The 24145-nt window shown below is 60.7% G+C and overlaps 2 protein-coding genes across 2 annotated transcripts; both read left to right on the forward strand.

The window, feature by feature from the left end:
- Nucleotides 1–7771, forward strand: CRYBG2 (crystallin beta-gamma domain containing 2). Its single transcript, XM_064731721.1, has 19 exons — nt 1–1899; nt 2457–2498; nt 2582–2700; nt 2892–3066; nt 3147–3286; nt 3466–3592; nt 3858–3893; nt 3989–4116; nt 4281–4407; nt 4673–4815; nt 4884–5010; nt 5098–5130; nt 5220–5332; nt 5411–5540; nt 5845–5984; nt 6168–6291; nt 6970–7128; nt 7417–7576; nt 7683–7771. The coding sequence occupies exons 1-19, from the start codon at nt 1–3 to the stop codon at nt 7769–7771; spliced, it is 4011 nt and encodes a 1336-aa protein (XP_064587791.1).
- Nucleotides 7772–12373: 4602 nt separating this feature from the next.
- Nucleotides 12374–24125, forward strand: UBXN11 (UBX domain protein 11). The gene is made up of 12 exons (XM_064731729.1): nt 12374–12414; nt 12863–12963; nt 13760–13814; nt 15220–15296; nt 16039–16153; nt 17320–17540; nt 18170–18247; nt 19708–19828; nt 20848–20942; nt 21150–21217; nt 21901–22041; nt 22624–24125. Exons 1-12 carry the CDS (start codon nt 12411–12413, stop codon nt 22784–22786), a joined length of 1239 nt encoding a protein of 412 aa, XP_064587799.1. The 5' UTR covers nt 12374–12410; the 3' UTR covers nt 22787–24125.
- The last annotated feature ends 20 nt before the right edge of the window (nt 24126–24145 follow it).

Genomic DNA, 24145 nt, shown 5'->3' on the forward strand with positions numbered 1-24145 from the left:
ATGGATCCGCCGTTCCGGCACAGCAAGAGCCGAGCCTTCATCTCCAGCGCGGAGCTCAGCATGAAGCCGGGGGCCGCGGCCGCCCCCGAGGGCCGCTCCCGCTTCCAGAAGGTCTCGCTGGTGTCGCGGCGCCTGGAGAGCCCCCGGGGCCGGGACGGGAGCCCGTCCCGCGTGTCCCTGCTGCTGCAGGCCTGGGAGAGGGAGATCGTGGAGAAGAAGACGGGCTCCGGCCCCGCCGCCCCGGCCCACCGGGAGCCCCCGTCCTCCGCCGGTCTCCGCAAGGGCTTCACGGCTCACGGCCCCATCTTCTCGCAGGTCTATGCCCCGGCGCAGCGGCCCCGGCGCCAGGACGAGCGGGGCAAGGCGGGGCCCGGCGGGGACGGCTCCCCCGGCCCGGAGGTGCCGGTGCACCGGGAGAGCTACGTGCACGGCACCCTGCTGCCCACGGGCCCCGCCGAGCGCCCCGCGGCGGCTCCCGGGGACGGGCCCGGTGCCCCCGGTGCCGCCAAGGCCGGCGGCGCCCCCGCCCTGCCCAGGGCCCGGCAGGTCACCGTGCTGCGGACCGGCAGGGACGCGGAGGGACGGGGGGCTCCGAACGGGACACTCGGCACTGCCGGGACCACCGCGGCCTCGGCACGGCGGGACAGCCCCGGGCAGGAGGGCAGCGGCTCTGCGGGGGCTGCAGAGGGCTCGGAGAGCTCACCTGGCAGCGCAGAGGCCGCTGGGCCCCCGGAGGAGGCATCTCCCGAGGAGAAGGACTCAGCACAAGCCGAGCCCGCGCCGGCGGAGGCGGCTCCGGTGGAGGCGGCTCCGGGGGCCGGGGACAGGCCCGGGGACCCCCAAAGCAGCGTGAGCTGCTCCCCGCAGGGTCCCTCGGCTGGCCAGGCTGCTCCGGCTGGCACGGGTGAGGGCAGCGTGGCAGACCTGGATGGCACCATGCCAGCCACGCCAGCGAGGACAGAGAGCCCCCCGGGGGCTGGCAGCACCCCCGAGACCCCCCCCTCAGAGGAGAGCGATGGTCCAGAGCCTTCATCTGAAACAGCGGCATCAGCCAAGGCTGAGATTGAGCTGGAGGGGGATGAGACGATGGGAGACCCCCAAAAGCCTGAGAGCACCCCAGAGCCCCCCAGCGAGCCCCCAGCGCCCGAACCCCCGGCCGAGAGCCCCCCGGACGCGAGCGAGGAGGACCCCGAGCTGCTGGTGGACATGGAGATCTTGGTGGACACGCTGCGGAACATGGAGCCCTCGGAGATGCGCAAGGCGCCCAAAGCCCCGCGGCAGCCGCGGCCGTCGGCGCTGGGGCGCTGCGCTGCCCTGCCGCCCATCCACGAGCACCGCGTGGCCCCCCGCGCCCCCCTGGCCCTGCCCCTGCCCCAGGCCCTGCGGGAGCTGCTGGAGCGGGGTCCGGCCCCGGCGCGGCCCCACGAGCCCCCCGAGGAGGAGGAGGAGGAGGAGATCGAGAACCCCTACCTGAGCCCCGAGGAGCGGGCGGCCGCGGGGAGCCGCCGGGGGGTGCCCGGGAATGGCGTGGGGGGTGAGGGGTGGGTGGAGGGGGGCTCGCTGGCACAGGATGAGAACAACAAAGCGGCGGGCGAGAGCAGCGCGCCCTTCCGAGGGAACGTCCTCAAGGGCATGGCGCTGCTGTCGCACTTCTTGGAGCAGCGGGCAGCCGGGGCTGAGGAGGGCAAGCCCTACTCCCGCCTGGACAAGAGCGTGCTCTACGGCCGCTTCGTGTGCCCCGGCGCCGGGGGCTCGGAGCCAGCCTGCCCCGGGCACCACAACGGGCTGGGCCCTGCTGGCCCCGAGGTGGCCGTGCTGGGAGCGCTGAGCCCGGGCTCTGTCCCTGCTGTCCCCGAGGAGCCAGAGGGCAGCGTGACCCTGAGCCTCGAGCCTGTCCTGGTGAGTGAATCCTGGGGAATCCAGCCCTGGGGAATGCTCTTCTTCCCCGGGGGCGGGGGGCGTGAACCCTGCAGCATCCTGTCCTGCTCCCAAAATGGGGCTGGTGCTTCCTCTCCGGTCAGAGAGGCCGTGGGGGAGAGTGCAGGCATTGGGATGGTGATGGGAGGGCACTGGGATGGGGATGGGAGGGCACTGGGATGGGGATGGGAGATACTGGGATGGTGATGGGAGATACTGGGATGGGGATGGGAGGGCACTGGGATGGTGATGGGAGATACTGGGATGAGGGATACGAGGTCAAGGGATGCGAGGGTGTCACCACGGCTGCTGGGAGGGTCCCGGGCAGGTGACAGGAGGGTCCCGGGCGGGTCACAGGAGGGTCGGGGGCAGACGGGACGCCGATCCCCGGCAGGGCAGGAATGCTCGCTCAGGTGTGGCTGCCCGGGGCGGTGGGAGGGCCTGGCAGACGCCAGACGCGAGGCTGCGGGGACATGGCTGCGGCAGCCGAGCTCCCCCCGCGCTCCTCACCCGCCCGACCCCCGGGCTCTCCACTGCAGGACGATAAGGAGGGCTTGAAGATCAACACAAGACCCGGCAAGGTACGGGGAGGGCGGTGGGGCCGGGCTGGGCTGGCCGGGCCGGGCCGGGCAGGGCGGTGTGGCAGCCGTGTCACCCTTCCCAGATCATCCTGTACTCCGAGGCCGGCTTCGCGGGGCACAAACGGGAGATCTGGGACGACATCCCCGACGCCACGTCCTGGGAGCTGTCCCACACCATCTCCATCCGAGTCATCCGCGGCGGGTACGGACGGCAGGGACAGCGGCGGGGCCGGGACACCGGGGAGGGCAGCCCGGGCTTCGGGAGGGCCCGTGCTGCCCGTGCTAATTACCGGCGCGCTGTTAATTACCGGCAGCCAGTCCCCACCCACGCTCTGCCCCGGGGGGCTCCGGTAACGCCGGGTCTCCCCCGTGTCGCCCCCACGGCGCTCGCAGGTGGGTGATGTACGAGAAGCCGCGGTTCCGAGGGCGCAAATGCGTCCTGGCCGAAGGGGATGTGGAGATCGACAACCCCTGGACGGCGTACGGGGACAGCGGGGACAGCGGGCACAGCGGGCACCCCCGCGGCAGCCGCCCGTTCCGCATCGGCTCCTTCAAGCGGGTGGTGCGGGTGAGTGCCGGGACCCCCGGAGCCCCCAGCGCTGTCCCCGGGCAGAGGAGCGGGGCCCGAACGCTGTCGCGTCCCCGCAGGATTACCGCACGCCCCAGATCAGCCTGTTCGCCCAGGAGAACGGAGAGGGCGCCCGGCTCCGCTTCAGCGGCTCGGCCGAGGACACCCGCGAGCAGGGCCAGGCGCTGGCGGCCGCCTCCATCATCGTGCACTCGGGCCTGTGAGGGGACCCGGGGCTGGGGGCTGCGGGTGGGCTCGGGCACTGACGGGGGCGGGGGGTGACGCCTTTCCCCATCCCCAGGTGGGCACAGACAGGAACAGGGGGTGACACCTTTCCCCATCCCCAGGTGGGCTCAGGCACAGACAGGAACAGGGGGTGACGCCTTTCCCCATCCGCAGGTGGCTGCTTTACTCCAAACCTTTCTTTGATGACGATCCCTACGTTCTGGAGCCGGGCGGGTACCCCAATTTGAAGGCGTGGGGAGCAAAGGAGCCGTCCATCTGCTCCATGCACCCCATCAGGCTGGTGAGTGCCGGCTCCTGGGGTGCTGTGTCCAGCTGTGAGTGGGTTCTGGCAGCTCCTGGCTCCATCAGTGAGATCACGGTGTGGGAACAGGCCAAACGTGGCTTTGGGAAGTGCTCCTGTGGGTCAGGGGTGAGGGAAAGCTCCAAAAGGGCTTCTTGAATGAAAATGAGCCAAAACCAGCTCAGGCTCTGTAGGGTGGCAGCAGATGTCCCTGCAATGTCTCCTCCTGCCACCACAGCCTCACTGGGGCTCCTTCTCCTTCCAGGGCTGCCCCGTCGTGGAGAGACCTGGTGAGCCTCAGGTGAGCTCTGGGGCAGCTCCCAGCAACCCTGGGCTGGCCCTGGGACCATCCTCACCCCGCCTTGTCCCCTCCTCACCTTCCTCACCTGTCCCCAGGTGCTGATCTATGAGGCTGCAGCTTTCCAGGGCCGCAGCTTCACCGTCAGCAGAGACATCTACGACCTGAGGCGCGTGCCCGAGGCAGCCCTGCCCACCGTGGGCTCCCTGCGTGTCCTGGGGGGCTGGTGAGTGCCACGGGGAGGGCAGGGCCGGGAAGGTGACGGCCACCCCTGGGAAGGGCTGTGGAATGGCTCTGGGGCACCTGGGGGAGAGGCTGTGCATGGTGCCCCCGTGCCCCAGCACGTGGAAACGCTCTGGAGTCCTCAGCGCCCGTCTGCCTGTGCCACAGCTGGGTTGGCTACGAGAAGGAGGGATTCCGTGGCCACCAGTACCTGCTGGAGGAAGGGGAGTACCAGGACTGGAGGCACTGGGGCGGCTACAGCCCGGAGCTGGTGTCCCTGCGGCTCATCCGGACGGTGAGGAAAGGCTGGGAATGGCTGGGGAAGGGATTTGAGAGAGCCAGGCACCCCCATCCCATCCTCACCCCCAAAGGGAGCCGTCCCTGCCTGCATCAGGCAGCTGGACAAGGCTTGAGATCCCCAAAATTATCCAGGCCAAGGTTTGGCAGCTTTGGCAGCTTTAGGTGCCCAAAGCCAGGCAGGAGCTCACTGTGCGGGTGCCCAGCCCACAGCCCCTTCCCCTGACAGACCCTGGGGCCTGGGGGGCTCCTTCTCCCCGCAGGATTTCTCAGAGCCAGCCCTGGTGCTGTTTGAGGCCATGGACTTCGAGGCGGGCGCGAGCGTGGAGCTGAGCGAGGCGCTGCCCGACACGGGGCTGGCTGGTTATGGCAGCGTCACACAGTCCATCCACGTGCTGAGCGGGGTGTGAGTGTGCCAGGGGAAATGGGGGCTGAGTGAGGGGGGAACGGGCCAGCACTGACCTCCCCCCACAGCTGGGTGGCCTACGAGGGCCCCAACTACTCCGGGGAGCAGTACATCCTGGAGAAGGGCGTGTACCGCAGCTGCGAGGACTGGGGTGCCACCGACTGCCACATCGCCTCTGCACAGCCCATCCTGCAGGTGAGGGACAGCCCCCAACCCATGGCACCCCCCGGGCTGGTGGGGTCACAGCCAGACCCCCACCAGACCCGCTCTGCTTGATTCCAGGTCAGGGAACACAACCTGCACTTCGTCTCCAAGGTAGGGTTGCTGATGGGGAGGGGCTGCAGCCCCTTGGGGGGTGGTGGGCATGCTTTGCCCCTTCACTCAGCCCTGTGCTCCCTCCCCAGATCCTGCTTTTCTCAGAGCCGGATTTCCTGGGGGACCACGTGGCCTTTGAGGAGGACCAGGGTGCCCTGCCCGAAGCCTTCACCCCGCGCTCCTGCCGAGTCCGTGGGGGCAGGTGGGGTGTCGGGGTGCTGGGGAGGGATGGGTGCCCTCCATGACAGCTCTGTCAGCCCGGGAATGTCCTCCCCACCAGCTGGATCCTGTTCGACGGGCAGGACTTCACTGGGGAGCAGCACGTGCTGTCCGAGGGCGAGTACCCCACGCTCAGTGCCATGGGCTGCCTGTGCTCCACCGCCATCTGCTCCTTGAGGAAAGTTCCGCTGGTGAGCCCTTCCCTTCCCTTCCCTTCCCTTCCCTTCCCTTCCCTTCCCTTCCCTTCCCTTCCCTTCCTTCCCTTCCCTTCCCTTCCCTTCCCTTCCCTTCCCTTCCTTCCCTTCCCTTCCCTTCCCTTCCCTTCCCTTCCCTTCCCTTCCCTTCCCTTCCCTTCCCTTCCCTTCCCTTCCCTTCCCTTCCCTTCCCTTCCCTTCCCTTCCCTTCCCTGATGTTTTTCCCCTCTTAGGGGCACTCCCAGTTCTGCCTCAGCCCCCCAGGACCCCTCACTGCCCCCTTTTCCCCCCAATCCCACAGTTTTTCTCGGAGCCCTCCATCTTCCTGCACGGCCTGGAGTGTTTCGAGGGGAAGGAGATCGAGCTCAACGCCGAGGTGCGGAGCCTGCAGGCCGAGGGTTTCAACAACCACGTGCTGTCCGTGCGGGTCAAAGGAGGGATGTGAGTGACCCCTGGGTGTCCCCTGTCCCTGTCCTGTGCCCCCCTGTCCCCCTGGGTGTCCCCTGTCCCCATCCTGTGCCCCCTGTCCTGTGCCCCCCTGTCCCCATCCTGTGTCCCCTGTCCCCATCCTGTGTCCCCTGTCCTGTGCCCCCCTGTCCCCATCCTGTGCCCCCTGTCCCCCAGCTGGGTGCTGTGCGAGCACGGTGATTTCCGAGGGCGGCAGTGGCTGCTGGACTGCACTGAGATCACCAACTGGCTGACCTACAGCGGGCTGCAGCACGTGGGCTCCCTCTACCCCATCCGCCAGGTGAGGGGCGCCTTTGGGAGGGGACAGGGCTGTGTCACCTGCTGGGGTGAGCCCAAAACCCCGGGACACGAAGCTCACATGGACACAGAGCTGCCAGCCCTGGGCTGGGGGAGCTGGGCATCCTGGCAGCTCTGGCACGGGAAAGGTGCCACCAGCTCGGTGCTGTCACCCCACATTCCTGTCCCCCACCCTGGGAGTGGCCGCCTTTGTGGTGAAATGCTCCCTGTGGGCAATGCCTCGTAAAACACACAGCATGGCAGCGTGGTGAGCTGTGCCAGCTGCCAGGGACAGGTCACGGGCACAGCCATCGCCCTGGGGACACCTGGGGACATCCTGGGGGGGAGAACAATGGGGAGAACCTTTCTGAGTGCAGGATCCTCCTTCCCAGAGCCCCAGCTGGGTGAGGAGCTGCAGGCAGGCGGGTCTGGGGTGCAAAGCCAGATGGGTTTGGGTGCAAGGCCCAGCTCCTCTCTTGCAGAGAAGGGTTTGGGGTGCAAAGCCCAGCTCCTCTCTTGCAGAGAAGGGTTTGGGTGCCAAGCCAGGCTCCTCTCTTGCAGAGAAGGGTCTGTAGGTACAAGGCCAGGCTCCTCTCTTGCAGAGAAGGGTTTGGGGTGCAAAGCCAGGCTCCTCTCTTGCAGAGAAGGGTTTGGGGTGCCAAGCCAGGCTCCTCTCTTGCAGAGAAGGGTCTATTTCCACATCAGGAGCAGGGAGCTGCAGCTCCTCCTCTCGGTGCCCGACGACGTGGAGGACATGAAGGCGGGCAGGGTGGTGGTGTCCAGCCTGAGCGAGCAGAGCAGCTCCGTGTGGTACTACGAGGACGGGCTGATCAAAAACCAGGTCAGGGCTGGGCAGTGGCAGCCAGCACCACCCAGGGGACCCGGGCAGGCCCTGGCAGGGCTCCTCTGGGCACTCCCCACCCCTCAGCCTTCTCCCGGGGATCCAACTCACCTGCACAGCCATCATCTCCATCCCCTGGAGATGGTGTGAGGCCATCTCTGCCTTCCCTGCTGAGCTTTTATCCCCCTCACCACCCACACCTCTCACCGAGGGGCTCCCCCTGCTCACCCACATCCCAGCACAGATGCAGCCGCCCTAGAGGGCCCTCCCTGCCCGTGTCCCCTGCAGGTGGCCCCCACCATGAGCCTGCAGGTGATCGGGCCGGCGGGGAAAGGCGCCAAGGCCGTGCTCTGGTCCGAGACGCGGCTGCCGCGGCAGACCTGGAGCGTGGACAGCCAGGGACGGATCCACAGCCAGATGTTCGAGGACATGGTGCTGGACATCAAGGGTGAGCCCTCAGCCCCGCACACCCTGCTTGCCCAGGGATGCCCCAGGAGGGGGTGTTTCCATCAGGAGCTGGGTTTGCCCTCCCCAAACCTCCCCTTGTTCTGCAGGCGGCCGCAGCTACGACCGGGACCACGCCGTGGTGTGGGACGTGGCTGAGGAGAGACCCACGCAGCTCTGGGACATCCAGGTGCTCTGAGGGACAAGGGCAGCATGGGGACACCGTGCCAGCGTCCCCACACGGGGGCAGGAGGCCTCAGACCCATCCACGCTGCATCCTCAGCTCCTCTGCCCCAGCTGCTGGTGTGGGGGATGACCACCATCCTCTCCATCACGGGGGTACCACCCCACCTCCCTCCGTGGAGGCCTGAGCACGGCCCATGCAGGATGCCATGGACACGGCCAGCGTGGCACCCTCTGGAGAGCAGCAGGGCCCTCCCCACAGGCGTTCCTGCCCCCTGAACTGTATTTATGTACGTGTGTAAGATACAGCCCTGCCTGGCTGGCTGGTGTCCTTGTCCTTGTCGTGCCCACAGCCTGGCAGCTCCCGCAGCCCGATGCTGGTGCCAGGATGGCATCCCAGTGCCCTCTAGTGCCCACGGGCACCGGCGGCTCCTTGGGCATGGACTGTGAGGAGGGAGGCACCGGCCAAGCCGAGCTCGGGGACCGCCGGGGGACAGGCGGGGACCGCTTGGGGGATGCTCGCTCGAGGGTCCCGGTCCTTCTCCCCTCCGACTCCCCCATCCCCGAGGGTTGAAGCCCCAGGACGGGGCCGGTTCTGCGCCCACACACCCCCGGCAGCCCCGGTACCGAACCGGGAGAAGGCGCAGACAAGCCCTGTATGGCGGCACCAGCGTTTATTGCTCGGCGGGGCCAGGGAACGCTTCCAGCGGCGGGAACGGGGGCGGTGCCGTCCTGGGGAGGGTCTCGGGGGGCTGCAGGACCCTCGGGCTCAGCGCAGGTGCAGCAGCAGCGCCGCCAGCCCCCCCAGAGCCGCGGACAGGAGCGGGGCGCTGGCGCCGGGCGCGCTCACGCTGCTGATGGCCGTGGCGTTGCTCGGGGCAGCATTCTTCGGCGGGGACACCGCATCCTTCCCCTTGTCATCCTTGGCCGTGTCCTCCTCCTTCGCCTGGCAGAGGGACTGGCAGAGAAAAGAGCTTCAGGCACCCCTCCAACAGAGCAGGGCGGTGAAAGCCCCAGAGCCCTGCCAGGGTGGTCCTGGGGCAAAAGGACCAGGGGGTCCTGGGGCAAAATCCCCTTCCCAGGATGGTCCTGGGGGCAAAAGGAGCAGGGGGGAAGCCTGGGGGCAAAAGGAGCAGGGGGTCCTGGGGCAAAATCCCCTTCCCAGGATGGTCCTGGGGGCAAAAGGAGCAGGGGGGTCCTGGGGTAAAAGGAGCAGGAGGGAATCCTGGGGGCAAAAGGAGCAGGGGGGTTCTGGGGGTAAAATCCCTTGCCCAGGATGGTCCTGGGGGCAAAAGGAGCAGGGCACACCAGAGCCCACCCTGCCCAGCCCCGGCAGGACAAACAGACAAACAGCCGCCTGTCTGTGCCCCCGCAGGTTCCCCTCACCCTGCAGCGCCTGTCCCTGGGCTCGGGGAGGGAAGTCGCTGTCCCGGCCGCTCACCGGGGGCTTTCAGCCACCAGGGGAAGCGCAGGGCGGGGAGCGGCCCCGCGCTCGGAGGAAGTGGTGAGGAGGTGTCGGGCACGGCCCTGCGCAGCGAGAAGGGCTCGGTGCGGGGAATCCCCGTGCTGGGAGCGAGGGGCAGGGGCAGGAGGGACCCCCGAGGCCGGGCTGGGCAATCAGGGGGTGCAGCCGGGCTGGGGATGCAGCACAGCCTGGGGGTGAGCTCAGGGCAGCCCCTTTCCCTCTCCAACACTGCTGGAAAAGCAATTCCATTTCCCAGTCTGTCCTACACCCCTCCTCAGGGCCCTCTGGAGATGGGGAAGGACCAGGAGCAGAGCCCAAACTCTGCTCTCTTTGCCTCCTTTACAGAGGGTAATCCCAAAATGTAAATGCAGCCCGTGCAGGTAGCAGCAGGGCCCAGCTGTGGGGAGCTTCAGAGTGAAATAAGCACAGACAGATCTGGCCCCAACACGTTGTAGGGGGAAAAAAATCATCCCAAAAGCTGCCCCAAAGTGCTGGTGGGTTCATCCCTAACACCCAGGAGAGCCCCAATGTCCCTCAGCCCTGCTCTCAGCCCATGGAGCCCCAGCAGGAAGGGAAAAAACCCAGAGAGGAAAGCAAAGCCCTGAGTCCCCTCCAGCTCAGCATCCCCGCTGCAGGAGAGGCTGGGAGATGGGCTGGGGAGCTGAGCCAGGCTTAGAAAGGCTGGGAGATGGGCTGGAGAGTTCTGCTGGGGTTACAGAGGCTGGAAAATGGGATGGAGAGCCCTGCTGGGGTTACAGAGGCTGGAAAATGGGATGGAGAGCTCTGTTGGGGTTAGAGAGGCTGGAAAATGGGATGGAGAGCTCTGCTGGGGTTACAGAGGCTGGAGATCTCTGCCAGGCTTAGAAAAGCTGGAAAATGGGCTGGAGAGTGGGCTGGAGAGCCCTGCTGGTGCTACAGGGGTTGGAAGATGGGCTGGAGAGCCCTGCTGGGGTTACGGAGGCTGGAGAATGGGCTGGAGAGCCCTTCCAGCCTCACAGAGCTGCGTGATACCCTCGAGGTGAAGAAAAGCATCAAAAAACCCCCACGTGGAAGCGTTTGGAGCCCAGCACGAAGCCCTGGCTGAGCTCACAGCGCTCAGAGCCCAAGGTAAACCCCAACCCCAGCGGGTGTGAGCAGCAATCAGAGGGAGATGCTGCTTACCAGGCTGCTTACCAGGCTCAGGGCGAGCAGGGCGAGCAGAGCGAGCAGGCGGCAGCGCTGCATGGCCGGGGCTCCGCGGGCGCCTCCCGTGCCGCTCCCCGCCCGCCCCAGCCTTTAAGGCGGCGGGGGCAGCGCGCACCGACCGCGCCTCCCGGCCCCAAAGGGGGAAGGTCCCCGGTGATGGCAGGAAAGGGTGCCAGACGTGCGAGGGACCCGCGGGGCTGCTCCTCTGCATGCCCTGCAGCAGCTCCTGGTGTGGCAGAATATAGCATTTTTCAGTTATAGATAGATATTAGAGATATGTTATAGATATATAGATATTTTCGGTTCTTCCGGAGTCACTGAACAGAGCTTAAAGACGGGGCGAAATAAGATAAAAGGATGTAAAGGGATGTAAAGTGGCAAAATAAAAGGATGTAAAGGGGTGAGCACAGGATACCAAGGGTTGGAAGCAGTGGAGCTGCTCCTCTGCATCCCCTGGCACGGCAGCAGCTCCCTGTTCCTGGCATGGCGGGGATAAGGGCAGGATATGGAAATTTTCAGTTATAGATAGTTATTAGAGATATGTTATAGATATATAGATATTTTCGGTTCTTCCGGAGTCACTGAACAGAGCTTAAAGACGGGGCAAAATAAGATAAAAGGATGTAAAGTGGCAAAATAAGGTAAAAGGATGTAAACGGGTGAGCACAGGATGCCAAATGTGGCTGGAAGCAGAGGAGCTGCTCCTCCGCATCCCCTGGCATGGCAGGAATAGGGGACAGAATATAGAAATTTTAATATATATTAGATGTATGTTATAGATATTTGGATACTTTCAGTTCTCCCGGAGTCACTGCATAGAGCTTAAAGGCCAAGTGGCAAAATAAGATAAAAGGACGTAAAGGGGTGAGCACGTGGCTGGAAGCAGCAGAGAAACAGATACTACAGTGGGGTTTTTGTATGTAAAAACGAGCAACGGTGCGTGCCCAAAGGAAAAGCCCAAGGAAAGGCTGAAACCCCTCAGCTCTGCCTCTCCCTGGGTCTCTCTGCGCTCACACCCATCCAGGAGCGACTGAAACCCTCCCTGGATCAGCGGAGGGCTGGCAGGAACAAACCTCCTTCCCTGCAGGTGGAGCTGGAGCCAAGGCATCCCTCGGGATTTCAGTTAAATCCTAAATAAAGGAAACGCTTCCTTTAACCCCAGCTCCGTGCGCTCACTGCAGATCCCCGAGCTCCCTCACCCTGCAGGGAACCCAGAAAAGGGGATGGGAGCACGGGAAACAAAAGGGATCCGGTTATTTTAAGATGGTTTGAAGTGAATAAAGTCACTGGGGCGTGCTGGGAGCACACACCACACCACACACCTGCTGTCTGGGCTGGTGCTGCTGGGGCACATCGTGGTGATGTGCTTCATCACGGTGATGTGCTTCATCACGGTGAGGTGAGCTCCCGCCAGCTTCCGCCCAGGGCTGGCGTTATTCTGCAGAAAAACGTCACCAAATTTAGTTCTGCTTTTGGCCAAGTAGAAATTACAGCCTCGTGAGCACAGCCAACATCCCTGGAAGTGCCCAAGGCAGGGCTGGAGCAGCCTGGGACAGTGGAAGGTGTCCCTGCCCATGGAGGGGTGGGATGGGATGGGCTTTGGGGTCCAAACCCGGCTGTGGTTCTGTGCACGCCCCATCAAAGGAGGTGAAACTGGGGGGATCATTGACCTGTCCCCATCAAAGGAGGTAAAACAGGGAGGAGAATTGGGCTGTTCCCATCAGAGGGGGTGAAACTGGGGGGAGAACTGGCCTGTCCCCATCAAAGGGGGTAAAACAGGGGGGATAACTGGGCTGTCCTGCTCACCTCAAGCAGGTGAGACGGAACTGCTGGAGAGCAGCAAAGGCAGCAGTGGGGTGGGGACAGCCCGGAAAGGCTCCGGGGTGGGACAGGCGCTGGGGGAGCTCAGGGCATCAGTGGGGTCCAGGTGAGAAAACAGAGACAGAGGAAGCAGGTGAGGGAATCGGGAGGACCTGCGCGGCGAGAGGAGCCTCAGGCCAGGCTGATGGGTACGTGCGGAGCGGGGCTGAGGACTAAAACGGGACCTGTCCCGGTATCTTGGGAGAACGCGCGCGGTGCATGCTGGGAGTTGTAGTTCCCGGCGCAACAGCGCCCGCCACGTGACCAGGGCCGGGCCAATCGCAGCGGGCCTCTCGTCGTCGTGGCAACCGGCCGTAAACAAGATGGCGGCGGGGGGTGAGTGTCCCGGGCCAGGGAATCCTTTCAAGGCACCCTCTGCTCCTGCTCTGTGGGACAGCACTGCAAAAGAACACGGAGGGTGAAGCCCTGAGGGATCTGGGCGTTCTGGGCCATCAGTTTTTGGTGGCACCCCAGGCCAGACCCATTCCTGTGGCTCCCCTCTCGCACGCACAATGAGGAATCAAGGGATTTCTACCCAAAAAGTCCCCCCTGCTGTGGCAGACCAACAGCCCTGCTCACAGGTGCTTGTGCTTTCAGGTACAGCTCACGCTGACGTGGAGCTCGTGTCCTCTCTGGCAGAAAAAATCTCCCTGTTGGAACAGAAAGTAGAGAAACAGGCACGAGAAATCCAGCTGAAGGTAAAAGTCAGCCTCTTGCTGAGCCTGCTCTGTCCCCTGCCACAGGAATTCCACCTCCCAGACCTTGTGTGGGCTCAGTTAATCTGTGGCCTGCTGTTAATTACCCAAATGAGCCCTTTACAAAGCAGCAGAGCAGTGGGATCAGGGGCTGGGGTGACAGAGGGGACAGTCCCTGCTGGGACTCCTTGCAGCAGTGACTCTCAGCACCCTGGCACTAACAGCAGCAGCTCTTTGGCTTCAGAATTTAATGTTTTTCCTCCTGTTGTGGTGATGCATCTCCCCTTTTGTTTTCTGAAGCAGCAGCTGCTCACACGGCAGAGCCATACTGGAGCAGCCCTCTCTGACTGGAATAAATACCCTTTAAAATCTAAAATAAATATGTTTTAAAATCTAAAATAAATCCTCTTTAAAATCTAAAATAAATATCCTTTAAAATCTTAGCACAAATACTCTCTAAAATCTTAGAATAAATACCTTTTGTTGCTTGTTTGGGGTTTTTTTAAGAAGTGGCTGCAGTGGTTTATTTTCCAGCTCAGCCCTTCCCTGCAGCTCTGAGCAGGAGCACCCAGCACACCCAGAGGGAGGGCGGGAGCTGGGTCACCACTCCTGGAGCTCTGTATTTATCCCAGCCCTCACCTGGGCCTCATGAAGGTGTTTGTGGGGTGATTCAGCCCTTTGGCCTGGGCTGGGTGGGGTGAGAGGAGCTGCCTGTGCCAGCTGTGCCTGGGGCTGCTGAGGGCAGAACTGGCCCAGGACTGACCCAGGACTGACCCAGGCCATTGTTCTGCCCCTCCAGGACAGGAGGATCGCTGAGCTCGAGGAGAAGATAAGGAATCTTCAGGAAGAGGAAGGTAAAAATCGTTCTAGCTGTGGAGAGCTGCAGGGCTCAGCTGGGCACAGCTGGATCCTGGATCCTGCCCTTGGCTCCAGCAGCCTCCCTGGTGAGGGCACACACAGAGGGGCCATGTCATGTCCCGGGGCAGAGCTGCTCTTTGTGGCCGTTGCTCTGGTGTCAAACATCATTTCCTGACCCGTTTCTGGCTTTCCATGGGTGTGAAGCCAAGCACAGGCAGCCCAGGATGGGCAGGGGAGCAGCAAAGGGAGCAAACAGCTGGAGAGCAGCTCCTCACAGCTGGGAGAAACCAAAATCCCACTGGGAGATCCCAGAGCATCCCAGGCCAGCCTGGCTCTGAATCGAAGCCAGCTCCAGTGAATCCCTGGAGGGTTTTACCTGGGCCCAGCAGCTTTCCAGCCCCAGCTGGAGCCCACACACGTTTCCTGCAGGGCCCCCGTGGGCAGGGCTGTGCTGAGCTCTCCATTTCCTGAGCTCTGAACTCAAACGGGGCTGTGAAACCACAGCCACGTGCTCTGCCAGGCAGCCAGGACCCGGCTGCAGGGACTCTGCTCCTCCTGGGATCCTTGAGTCCCACCCTGTGCTGCCAACAGCACCAATCACACCAGCTCCCACTGCTGGGAAGCAGGAAAGTTTGACAGGAAAGTCTCACAGAAATCTGTGCTTGGCAGAAAGATTTTTACATGTGGAGTCTGGTGAAGGAATAGAGATGGAAGCAAGTTTTGATAGAGAAGAAAAGAATTGCTGAGCCAGTCTCGCTGGATAACCAAAAGGCAAAGGGTGTGTTAGTTAGAAGGGGTTTTTATGGATAAACCCACTCCAAACAAGATGTTTTTACCAAGCAAAAAGATTCCACAGACAAACAAGGCAGCAAATGTTGCAGGTAGAAAAAAGGTCTCAGAATTTCCCTCTGCAAGAAAACTGAAAAACATCTAGCTTAAACTGTAATATACTGACTTTTAGTGATTGGAGAGCAGTAACATGAATATGGTAATTATAGCAGTTATGATAGGCTATAGATAACAGTTAAGGCACAGATTGGTTCTGCTGTAGAGATGCTCAGCAAAGAAAAGTAAATAATGCACTGTAACCAAAAGAAAAGTAAATAATGCAATGTAACTAAAAGAAAAGTATATAATGCAATGTAACTAAAAGAAAAGTATATAATGCACTGTAACCAAAACCAAAGGGTCTCCAGGCCTGCCTGCAGCTGGAGCTGGCAGCTGTGGGCACAGCTCTGGGCTACTGTAACCTCTTGGATGGAATAAACTGCATTTTTAGTCTGTCAGCAGCACTGTCAGACCCTGCAGGGTGGATTCTGCCCCTCCAGCCCCTGTGTGCCAGGGTGGGAGCTCTCTGAGCACAGGGCACCCTCACAGGAACAGCAGCTTTTTCTCCTGCAGGTGCTCCCGACCCGGCCAGCACGGAGGAGCTGGAGCTGAGGTGCCTTGAGCTGCAGAGCCAGGTCTGGGAGATGGAGGTGAGGCTGCTGTGCCTGCCCTGAGCCAGCCCTGCTTTGCTTTGGGGTCACTGCAGCCCCAGTGTGGCCTGTGCCAAGCTGCCCCTTGGTCCTCACAGCCCTTGGGGTCACTTCAGCCCCACTTTGGCCTGTGCCAAGCTGCCCCTTGGTCCTCACAGCCCTTCAGCTCTGAAAAGGAGGAGCAGGTTGGATGTGAGAGGAGGAGGATTTAAACACACAAACAGCTGTGCCTCCTTCACCTGTGAGCTCCATCCTGATTCCCAGGGCTGTGGGGATGCCCAGCTCCTGCAGCATTGGAGGTTCCCCTGGCACTGCAAATCCTTCCTGCTCCTTTTCCCTGTGCTGATAGAGCTGCTGTCACTGCCCTGAGCCAGCTCCCCTTTGCTTTGGGGTCACTGCACTCCTACTTTGGCCTTTTCCAAGCTGCCCCTTGGTCCTCACAGCCCTTCAGCTCTGAAAAGGAGGAGCAGGTTGGATGTGAGAGGAGGAGGAGGATTTAAACACACAAACACCTGTGCCTCCTGTGAGCTCCATCCTGATTCCCAGGGCTGTGGGGATGCCCAGCTCCTGCAGCATTGGAGGTTCCCCTGGCACTGCAAATCCTTCCTGCTCCTTTTCCCTGTGCTGCCAGAGCTGCTCCATCCGTCTGTCTGTCTGGGCCAGGAGCCCCAGGACAATCCTGTCCCGACCCCTCCCGGGCTCCCTTTCCCAGTTTTCTGAGGCTCTGCCTCTGCTCCCGCAGCGGTTCCTGAGCGATTACGGTCTGATCTGGGTTGGAGAGGCGCGGGAGCGGCTGGAGGAGCCGGGAGCAGCCCGGGACGGAGCGGAGCCGCCCGCAGGGAGCCTCTGCAGGCCGGGTAAGGCACAGCCCTGCCGGCTGGAGCTGCCAGCAGGGACCGGGGATGGGCACCGAACCCTCGGGATTTGGGGGCCAGGATCTCCCCATCAGTCCCTCTCAGGGACACAGACAGGGAGCTCAGCAGAAGGTTTAATTTCATATTCCTGTGTTTTGTGCACCCATTCTGGGGGAAGGGCAGAGAGCCTGATGGCTCAGGAGACCTCGGAGCAGCTGCTTCCTGCAGAACTCACAACCCCTGCACATTTGAGGCTCGGCTGCTCTGATGACATTGGCACAGAGTGGGTGTGGAGCAGGATCAGGTGCTTTGTGTACACAGGAGAGCCTGCTCCATCAGGGAGTATTGTTTGCCTTCCCTCCCTGCCACATGTGAGGGTTTGATTGGGGCCTGGCTCTGCTCTCTGGGGCCCAGCAGCTTTGGCACTGCCTCCTTAGGTAGAGAAAAAACAGAAAATTATTTGTACTGTAGAGCCAGTGCTGCTTCCTAACCACCATGGAAATATCAGACCAGAACTTCCCTTAAATGCAGGAGGAGGGAGACAGAGGGAGAGCAACAGAAACGGTTTTGGTTTCAGCTCACTGACCTGTTTCACATCATCCTTTTGCAACTCGTACAAAAAGCAGAACAAGCAAGGACTTCAACTCAGCCAAGCCCTTTCCTCTCATTTCCTCTTCTGACTTCTTTCCTGTGCCCCATCACAGCCCTCAAAGCCCCAGACAAACATCCTGGCACAGCCCCTGCCCTGCTGCAGGCAGCTGCCCCTGCTGCCCCTGGCACCTGCCCTGCACCTGATGCAATCTGCTGAGTCCAGCTGCAGATCCTGCACGGGGACAGCACAGCTCTGCTGGGAGGGTCGGGGAGCCCAGGGTGGGCTGCAGGAGCTGCTCAGGAGCTGCAGGAGCTGCTCAGGAGTTCCAGGAGCTGCTCAGGAGCTGCAGGAGCTGCTCAGGAGTTCCAGGAGCTGCAGCTCCAGCCCTGCATCCCTGCCCCTGTGGCTCAGCACACAGCCCAGGGCCCTGGCAGGGCTGTGCCGCAGCAAAGGCTGCAGCGCATCCTGCAAAGGTGTGAAGGGCAGCCCAGCAGTGCCAGGGCTCAATCACAGCTCAGGTTCTCACAGATAAATAGATGTCCTGCCGCCACCCCTAACTCTGCTCCCCGTGCCGCAGGTGAGGCCGTTCATTGCCAGCAGCAGATTGATTTTGATTTAATCCTGGAGCACATCAGGGACCTGAACTCGCTGGTGGGCGAGGGCAGCGCGCAGGTGGAGCAGACGGCGCGGGGGGCTCGGCTGCGGCGGGCAGAGCCCCTGCCCGTCACCCTGTACCGGGACGGCATCACCGTGGGGCAGCACGGAGCCTTCCGGCCCTACCAGCACCCCAGCACGCAGGTATGTCATGTTTTATATACCATAAAATAATAAAGCAAGCCTTCTGAAACACGGAGTCAACATTCTCATCCCTTCCCTCATCCTGGGACCCCAGTGAACACCATCACAGTTGGCAGGGGTCTGAGGATGAGGGAAGAGATGAGGATCTGACTCCGTGTTTCAGAAGGTTTGATTTATTGTTTTATGATATATATTATATTAAAACTGTACTAAAATAAAGGATTTCATCAGAAGGCTTGCACAGAATAGAAAAAGAAAGAATGATAACAAAAGCCTGTGGCTCGGACAGAGTCTAATCTAGCTGGGCTGTGATTGGCCATTAATTAGAAACAACCACATGAGACCAATCCCAGATGCACCTGTTGCATTCCACAGCAGCAGATAACCATTGTTTACATTTTGTTCCTGAGGCCTCTCAGCTTCTCAGGAGACAAAATCCTAAGGAAAGGATTTTTCAGAAAATCTCATGGCTACACAGTGCCTGTAAAGCCTCTCGTGTCCTGTGCAGTAATTTCTGCAGATGGAGATTCCATGCCTGTGCTGCAGACCTTTCTGCACGGCCACAGCAGCACAGGCAGGAGCTGCCCAGCAGGGCTGAGGTGCGAGCAGGAGCTCTCGTGTTGTTTCAGCAATGCCTGCAGGACATCATGGACGGTTATTTCCCCTCCGAGCTGCAGCCACGCTACCCCGACGGGGTCCCCTTGCAGGCAAGTGCCAGCCCAGCTCCTGGAGCCACAGAAGAGGGGCTGAGGTCTGTGGGGCTGTGCAGGTGTGCCTGGCACCCCGGGCACCTGCAGCAGCCGTTACAGGAAACGTTTCAGCATCAGGGCTCAAGGGCTCCTGTGCCCCAGTGAAGCTGCCCTGGAACGAGGCTTCTGAGAGCACAGCAGGCTCTGTGACAGAGGCAGCACATGCAGGAAATGAAGGGCTGTGTCGCAAAAAGGAGGGGGAAAATGTTCTCAGAAGTTGCCCTGGAAAAGCTCGTAACGTGAGATTGAACGAGAACCTTTTGAAGGGGATGTCGTGAGAGTTTGTTTTGCCACAGTTTAAATGGATTTGGCCACCTGAGGTTCTCTTGGGCCCCAGTTTTTGATTTTGCAGAAATGGCAAAGAGCCAAAGCCGCATTTGCAGGCAGAGAGCCTCAGAGGACTCCAATGTAGGTCTGGGAGTGCCCCTGCAATGTCAGCAGGCACAGCCAGAGGCAGGACTGTCCTGTGCCAGGGGAAACCAGGGCACAGCTGCTGAGCAGGACAGGGTCGGGCCAGCTGGGAGCTCTGGGGTGAGGAATCCCATGGAAATGGGATTGTGCAGAGCTCTGGGGTGAGGAATCCCATGGAAATGGGATTGTGCAGAGCTCTGGGGGTGAGGAATCCCATGGAAGGGATTGTGCAGAACTCTGGGGTGAGGAATCCCATGGAAATGGGACTGTGCAGAACTCTGGGGTGAGGAATCCCATGGAAATGGGATTGTGCAGAGCTCTGGGGTGAGGAATCCCATGGAAATGGGATTGTGCAGAGCTCTGGGGTGAGGAATCCCATGGAAATGGGACTGTGCAGAGCTCTGGGGTGAGGAATCCCATGGAAGGGACTGTGCAGAGATCTGGGGTGAGGAATCCCATGGAAGGGATTGTGCAGAGCTCTGGGGTGAGGAATCCCATGGAAATGGGATTGTGCAGAGCTCTGGGGGTGAGGAATCCCATGGAAGGGATTGTGCAGAACTCTGGGGTGAGGAATCCCATGGAAATGGGACTGTGCAGAGCTCTGGGGTGAGGAATCCCATGGAAATGGGATTGTGCAGAGCTCTGGGGTGAGGAATCCCATGGAAATGGGATTGTGCAGAGCTCTGGGGTGAGGAATCCCATGGAAATGGGATTGTGCAGAGCTCTGGGGGTGAGGAATCCCATGGAAATGGGACTGTGCAGAGCTCTGGGGTGAGGAATCCCATGGAAATGGGATTGTGCAGAGCTCTGGGGTGAGGAATCCCATGGAAATGGGATTGTGCAGAGATCTGGGGTGAGGAATCCCCATGGAAATGGGATTGTGCAGAGCTCTGGGGCTCCCTGTGCAGCCCTGGTTTGGGGTTCACAGCTGCTGCCTGGCATGGCTGTGCTTGGTTGGGCTCAGATGCAGCAGGAGGAGCTTGTGCCACACCCAGATTTGCTTACAGGTCACTGACAGGAGGGATGTGGTGTTCCAGAAGCCAGACCTTGCAGGGAGCTTTCCTGGCCTTGGCCATGTGGTGGGGACTGCAGAATCCAACAGAGTGCAGGAAACATCCAAGATCCCAGGTAAAACCTTAAACCTGCCTCGAAAATGCTGCTCAGTCTTGAGGAGGAGCATTCTTAAACCTTACCAGGTGGTAGGAGGGGAATGTGAGGGTCTCAACCCTTCTGTGAGCCAGCAGCTCACACAGGATCCTCTCAGCATTAATCCTGCTCAGGAATGAGACGTGACAAGTAATGAAATAATAGAAATTCAGCAGGTTTCCAAAAACAAATCTGCCCCGTGCCTTTCTGAAAGGCCAAGCTTCCTTCCAGCTTGACCACATGAAAGGATGCTGAGGTAACCCTGCAGGCCTGGGGGGAGCTGCCTGCAAACACTGCCCCTTTCAACGAGTCATTCCAAAAATGAAGATATCGTCAAGGCAGATTTACCGTAACTGCACCCAGCACAGGATGGTTTCTCTTCAGACTTTCACAGCAGAATATGGGACATCAAAGGCCACAGATTCCTCATTTGGCTTCTAGACACTTGCAGTCTGTGTAAGCAATGTCTGACAGGGCTGGGAAGTCAGAATTCAGTGGGGCTGTGGGTGCATCACTGAATGACCCAGCACAGGTATCCCTCATGAGAAACAGCTGCCTGCTTCATACAGGTGTGCTCAAGGATAAAGCTAAATATCCCCTTTACCCAAGCAGAAAAATAAAGAATTGTCCAAGCAGGAAGGAATGGACACCTACAAATTCACCCTCATAAGGTAAAAAAGTGACTTTTACAGACTTTTTTCACAGACAAGGTGAAAAAAAGTCTGTAAAAATGGTGACAGCCCCAGTTTTTCCCAGCAGAGCTGCCTGCCTGCCGTGCACCCCAGCTGTGCACAGCTCTCACTGTTGATGCTCACAATCAGACATCCAGTGGGGCACAAAGTGGGACAGCTTCAGCCCAAGAGCTGCTCTGGGCCCGGCTGGGGTGCCGAGAGCTCTCCCTGTCGGCTGCTGCTCTCTCCTTTCACCAAATCTGCCTCTTCTGGAGCCAAAACCTTTGCCACAAAGCTCACACATGGAAATATCTCCTCTCTGCTCCCTAGGTCCCAAATGCTCCTGGGAGCAGGATCCCAATGAGGTTTCCCAGCCCCTGAAGCGCAGAGGGAGCATCAACAGCACCCAAGGAGCAGCTCCACAGGTACAGCGAGCCCCAGACACCCCAGGAGAGAGCAGGGGGATGCTCTGGGCTCAGCGCCCTGCACAGCACCCACAGCCCCTCCCTGGGCCTCTCTCAGCCCCACGGAACCTCCAGAGAGGCAGCAGCAGGGCACACGTGGCACTGTGTGGCTGTGCCAGCTCTGGCTGCTCGCCCTGCAGGGCTCACACTCACCTGCTCCGGCTGCAGGGCTCTGATGGGCAGCAGAGCAGCGAGGAAATCCTGCTGGAAACACCTGGGCTGGCTGCCCTGGACAGGTACAGGCACAGCCCCCCACCCCTGCCCTTCAGCATCTCCTCTTCCTCCTATTTCAGCTCTGCAGGTTTAGTTCAGGGAGCTCAGCTGAGGAATGGACTTTCCCCTTTTAGACCTTAGAAACAGTGAGACAAAAGGCCGAGTTTGGTCCTTTGGGAAAACCACTGAATTTTTCATGGCAAACATGCCATATTTTACATCTCTAACAAAAAGCTTCTGTTGTTCAAAATGTCACTTATTAATGTGAAAGTTTTCCCGACAGCAAGCCAAGGCCTAAGAGTTTGTAACCACTGAAGATCTTTGCAGTCATATTAAATGGAGAAACTGATGGTGGGAGGTCTCACTAGCAGCACTTTTCCACTCAGTCTTCTGGCAAGCCAAGACCCAAATAACTAATGAAAATAAACCCCAAGCAGATTATTTTTAATCAAAGAAGTAGGGCAGAGCACTTAGCAGACAGCCCTGGTTTAAAATGAAAAAGCTAAAAAAGGCCCATAAATAACCCTCCCCAAGGCACCTTCAGCAGTTTGGGCACTGGCTTGGTCTGGGTGCCCCTGGTCGGACGGGGCCTCATTCACCTCAAGGACATTCCCAAACACCAAACTGCCGTGCCCTGGTCGGGCCATGGAGGCTGTTGCTGCTGAGAGGAGCTGTCCCCGGGGCTGACAGGGCTCTGTGGCCGCAGGGGGAGGGCAGCAGAGCAGGCTGGAGCCCCTGAGCTCTGCAGGCTGCGCGTCCGGTCCGAGAGCGGGGAGCAGACGTACGAGCTGAGGATGCTGCTCACAGACACCATCGGGGACCTGCGCCGGCTGCTCGCCCACCTCAGGTAGGCCAGCCCTCCCTCCCACCCTGCCTGACCCTGCAGGACACCAGGAAAGGCTTCCTGAGGCCCTGGAGCTTCAAACACGAGCTGGGGCACAGCCCCGTGCCCACCCGGCACTCTCCAGTGCTCTGAGAAGCTCAGAGCATTTCATACCCACCTTTGCCACACAGCAACAGAGATAAACTTCTTCTGTCCTCTCCAAATTGCCACCAATCCAGGCCATTGCTGCCTTTGCCTCCTCCCAGCACTCACCCAGCTGCTGCCACCCTTCCCAGGGTGCTGGAGGCTGAGCTGCAGCCTTGGCCTGGCACAGCCAGCTGTGTCCCAAACATCCAGCGCTGCCCAGGGGCTCCCTGAGCCTGCTGGGGACAGTGCAGGTGCCCGAGGGACCCCTCTGCTGTCCCCAGGATGAGCTCAGTGCTGATGGGGTGCAGGAGCCTCCTTCCTCCCCACTGCAGCTGTGTGCTGGCCAGGCCGCACTTTGGGCTGCAAACCCTTTTTTCTGCTCTTGCATAACCACAGCTGGATGGGTCAGAACCTTGGGGAATGCCGTGAGTAGGAGGAGGTTGTGCTGTTCTTTCCTAGGGGTGGAAACTCGGACTATGAGATCCTGAGCACCTTTCCCCAGCGGGTGTACACGGACAGCTCCAGGAGCCTGCAGGAATGCGGGCTGGTGCCCCGGGCCTCGCTGCTGCTCCGCAGGAGAGACCCCTCCCCGGGGCAGGGCAGGGGGCTGCAGCCAGCCTAGGAGCTGCTCTCACCTTACCCGGCTGGGAAAAGGGAGAGGTTTCCTTTCCAGATTCAGTTTCACCGTGCTGGACATGGAGCAGAGCTGGGTGGGAGCAGCCATTTGGCCACTCCCTGTGGCAGAGGGGCCAGGCCAGCCCTGCTGCCCCACGGTGGCTGCTGTTCCCCAGCACAGGGACACCTCCAGCAGCTCACCTGGGCCTGGCTCCTCCTCTCTGTGCAGGTTACACGGGCTGAGCCCTGCCCAGGAGCCTGCCAGCCTCCCCCAGCACTGGGCAGCGCTCAGGGGCTGCAGCAGCAGGATGGACACGCAGCCAGGGCAGTTTGCGTTCTGCACACAGCTCCCTGCAGCTCTCACCTGCACGGACAGCAGGGGACACACAGGCCCAGTGCCACGGTCTGTGCTGGAGCTAAACCTGAAGGCCTTGAGCTCCTGCCTGGCTGGGGCCGAGCCAGGCTCAGCTGGGAGATCCTGCTGCTGCTGCTGCTGGGCTTCCTGTACGTGCACGGCTCCTTCCCTTGGACAGCCCCCAGCTGCAGCGGCCCCGGCTCCAGCCTGCCTGCAGGCACCCGCCCTCCTCCTCCTCCTCCTGCTGCTGCAACAGGACACCGTGTCACTGAGAGCAGCAGAACCCCTCTCTGCCCAGCCCTGAACAAAGCATCTTCCTCCCTGGCCGTGGGCTGGGGCTGCGCTTTTCCCTTTCCCTTTCCCCAGCACATTCTTCCCATTCCAGCTGTGACAAGCTCTCACTTGACTCCCAGCTGACAGCACTCCCACTCATGTGGGGCAGGGCTGCTGGCAGGTTCCCTCTTCACACAGACCCAGCCCTCAGCAAAGGCTCCCAATAAAACCCTTTATTCCACTGCAATTTCCATTTCCTTCAGATTTCTGAGGCATGGTTGGAAGGCCAGAGCTCTTCCCAGAGCCCTCTGGGCAGAGCTGCACCACTCAAACACAGGAAGCAAACCAGCAGCTTCCCCAGCTCCCCGTGAGCACTGACTCAACCCACCCAGCTCTCCCTCAGCTTCCTCCCTTCCCACCTGGAGCAGAGTCAGTAGCAGCTGTTTCCCCTGCCCCTCCGTGTCCCAATCTCTGTGCCAATGTTTGTTTTTCCCTGCCACGTCTGGCTGAGGCTGTCCCTGCCCCGGGCAGAGGGGAGGAATGCTCTGGTACCTGTCCCTGCTGCGCCGTAGGACATTCACACACGTCCTGGGAGCCTCTGATTAGCAGCAGCAAGCTAAGGTGTTAAGGTCTTTGTGTCAGGCTGCAGCAGCAGGCACAACCCACTCAGCTGGAAATGACTCACAATCCTTAGGTAGGGCGGTGTTTAACCTGTAGCCAAAATAAAACCGAATTTAA

This window comes from Zonotrichia leucophrys, chromosome 23 (assembly GCF_028769735.1).
Source record: "Zonotrichia leucophrys gambelii isolate GWCS_2022_RI chromosome 23, RI_Zleu_2.0, whole genome shotgun sequence".
NCBI classification, from domain to species: Eukaryota; Metazoa; Chordata; class Aves; order Passeriformes; family Passerellidae; genus Zonotrichia; species Zonotrichia leucophrys.

What these genes read in the sequence shown, in the direction of transcription:
- CRYBG2 (XM_064731721.1), top strand. Translation starts at nt 1, where the DNA reads ATGGATCCGCCGTTCCGGCACAGCAAGAGCCGAGCCTTCATCTCCAGC. An exon ending in TCAACACAAGACCCGGCAAG is followed by an intron (nt 2,499 to 2,581) that starts GTACGGGGAGGG and finishes CACCCTTCCCAG; the next exon opens with ATCATCCTGTACTCCGAGGC. An exon ending in CCATGCACCCCATCAGGCTG is followed by an intron (nt 3,593 to 3,857) that starts GTGAGTGCCGGC and finishes TTCTCCTTCCAG; the next exon opens with GGCTGCCCCGTCGTGGAGAG.
- UBXN11 (XM_064731729.1), top strand. An exon ending in GCCAGGTCTGGGAGATGGAG is followed by an intron (nt 15,297 to 16,038) that starts GTGAGGCTGCTG and finishes CTGCTCCCGCAG; the next exon opens with CGGTTCCTGAGCGATTACGG. An exon ending in GGGCTGGCTGCCCTGGACAG is followed by an intron (nt 21,218 to 21,900) that starts GTACAGGCACAG and finishes CTGTGGCCGCAG; the next exon opens with GGGGAGGGCAGCAGAGCAGG.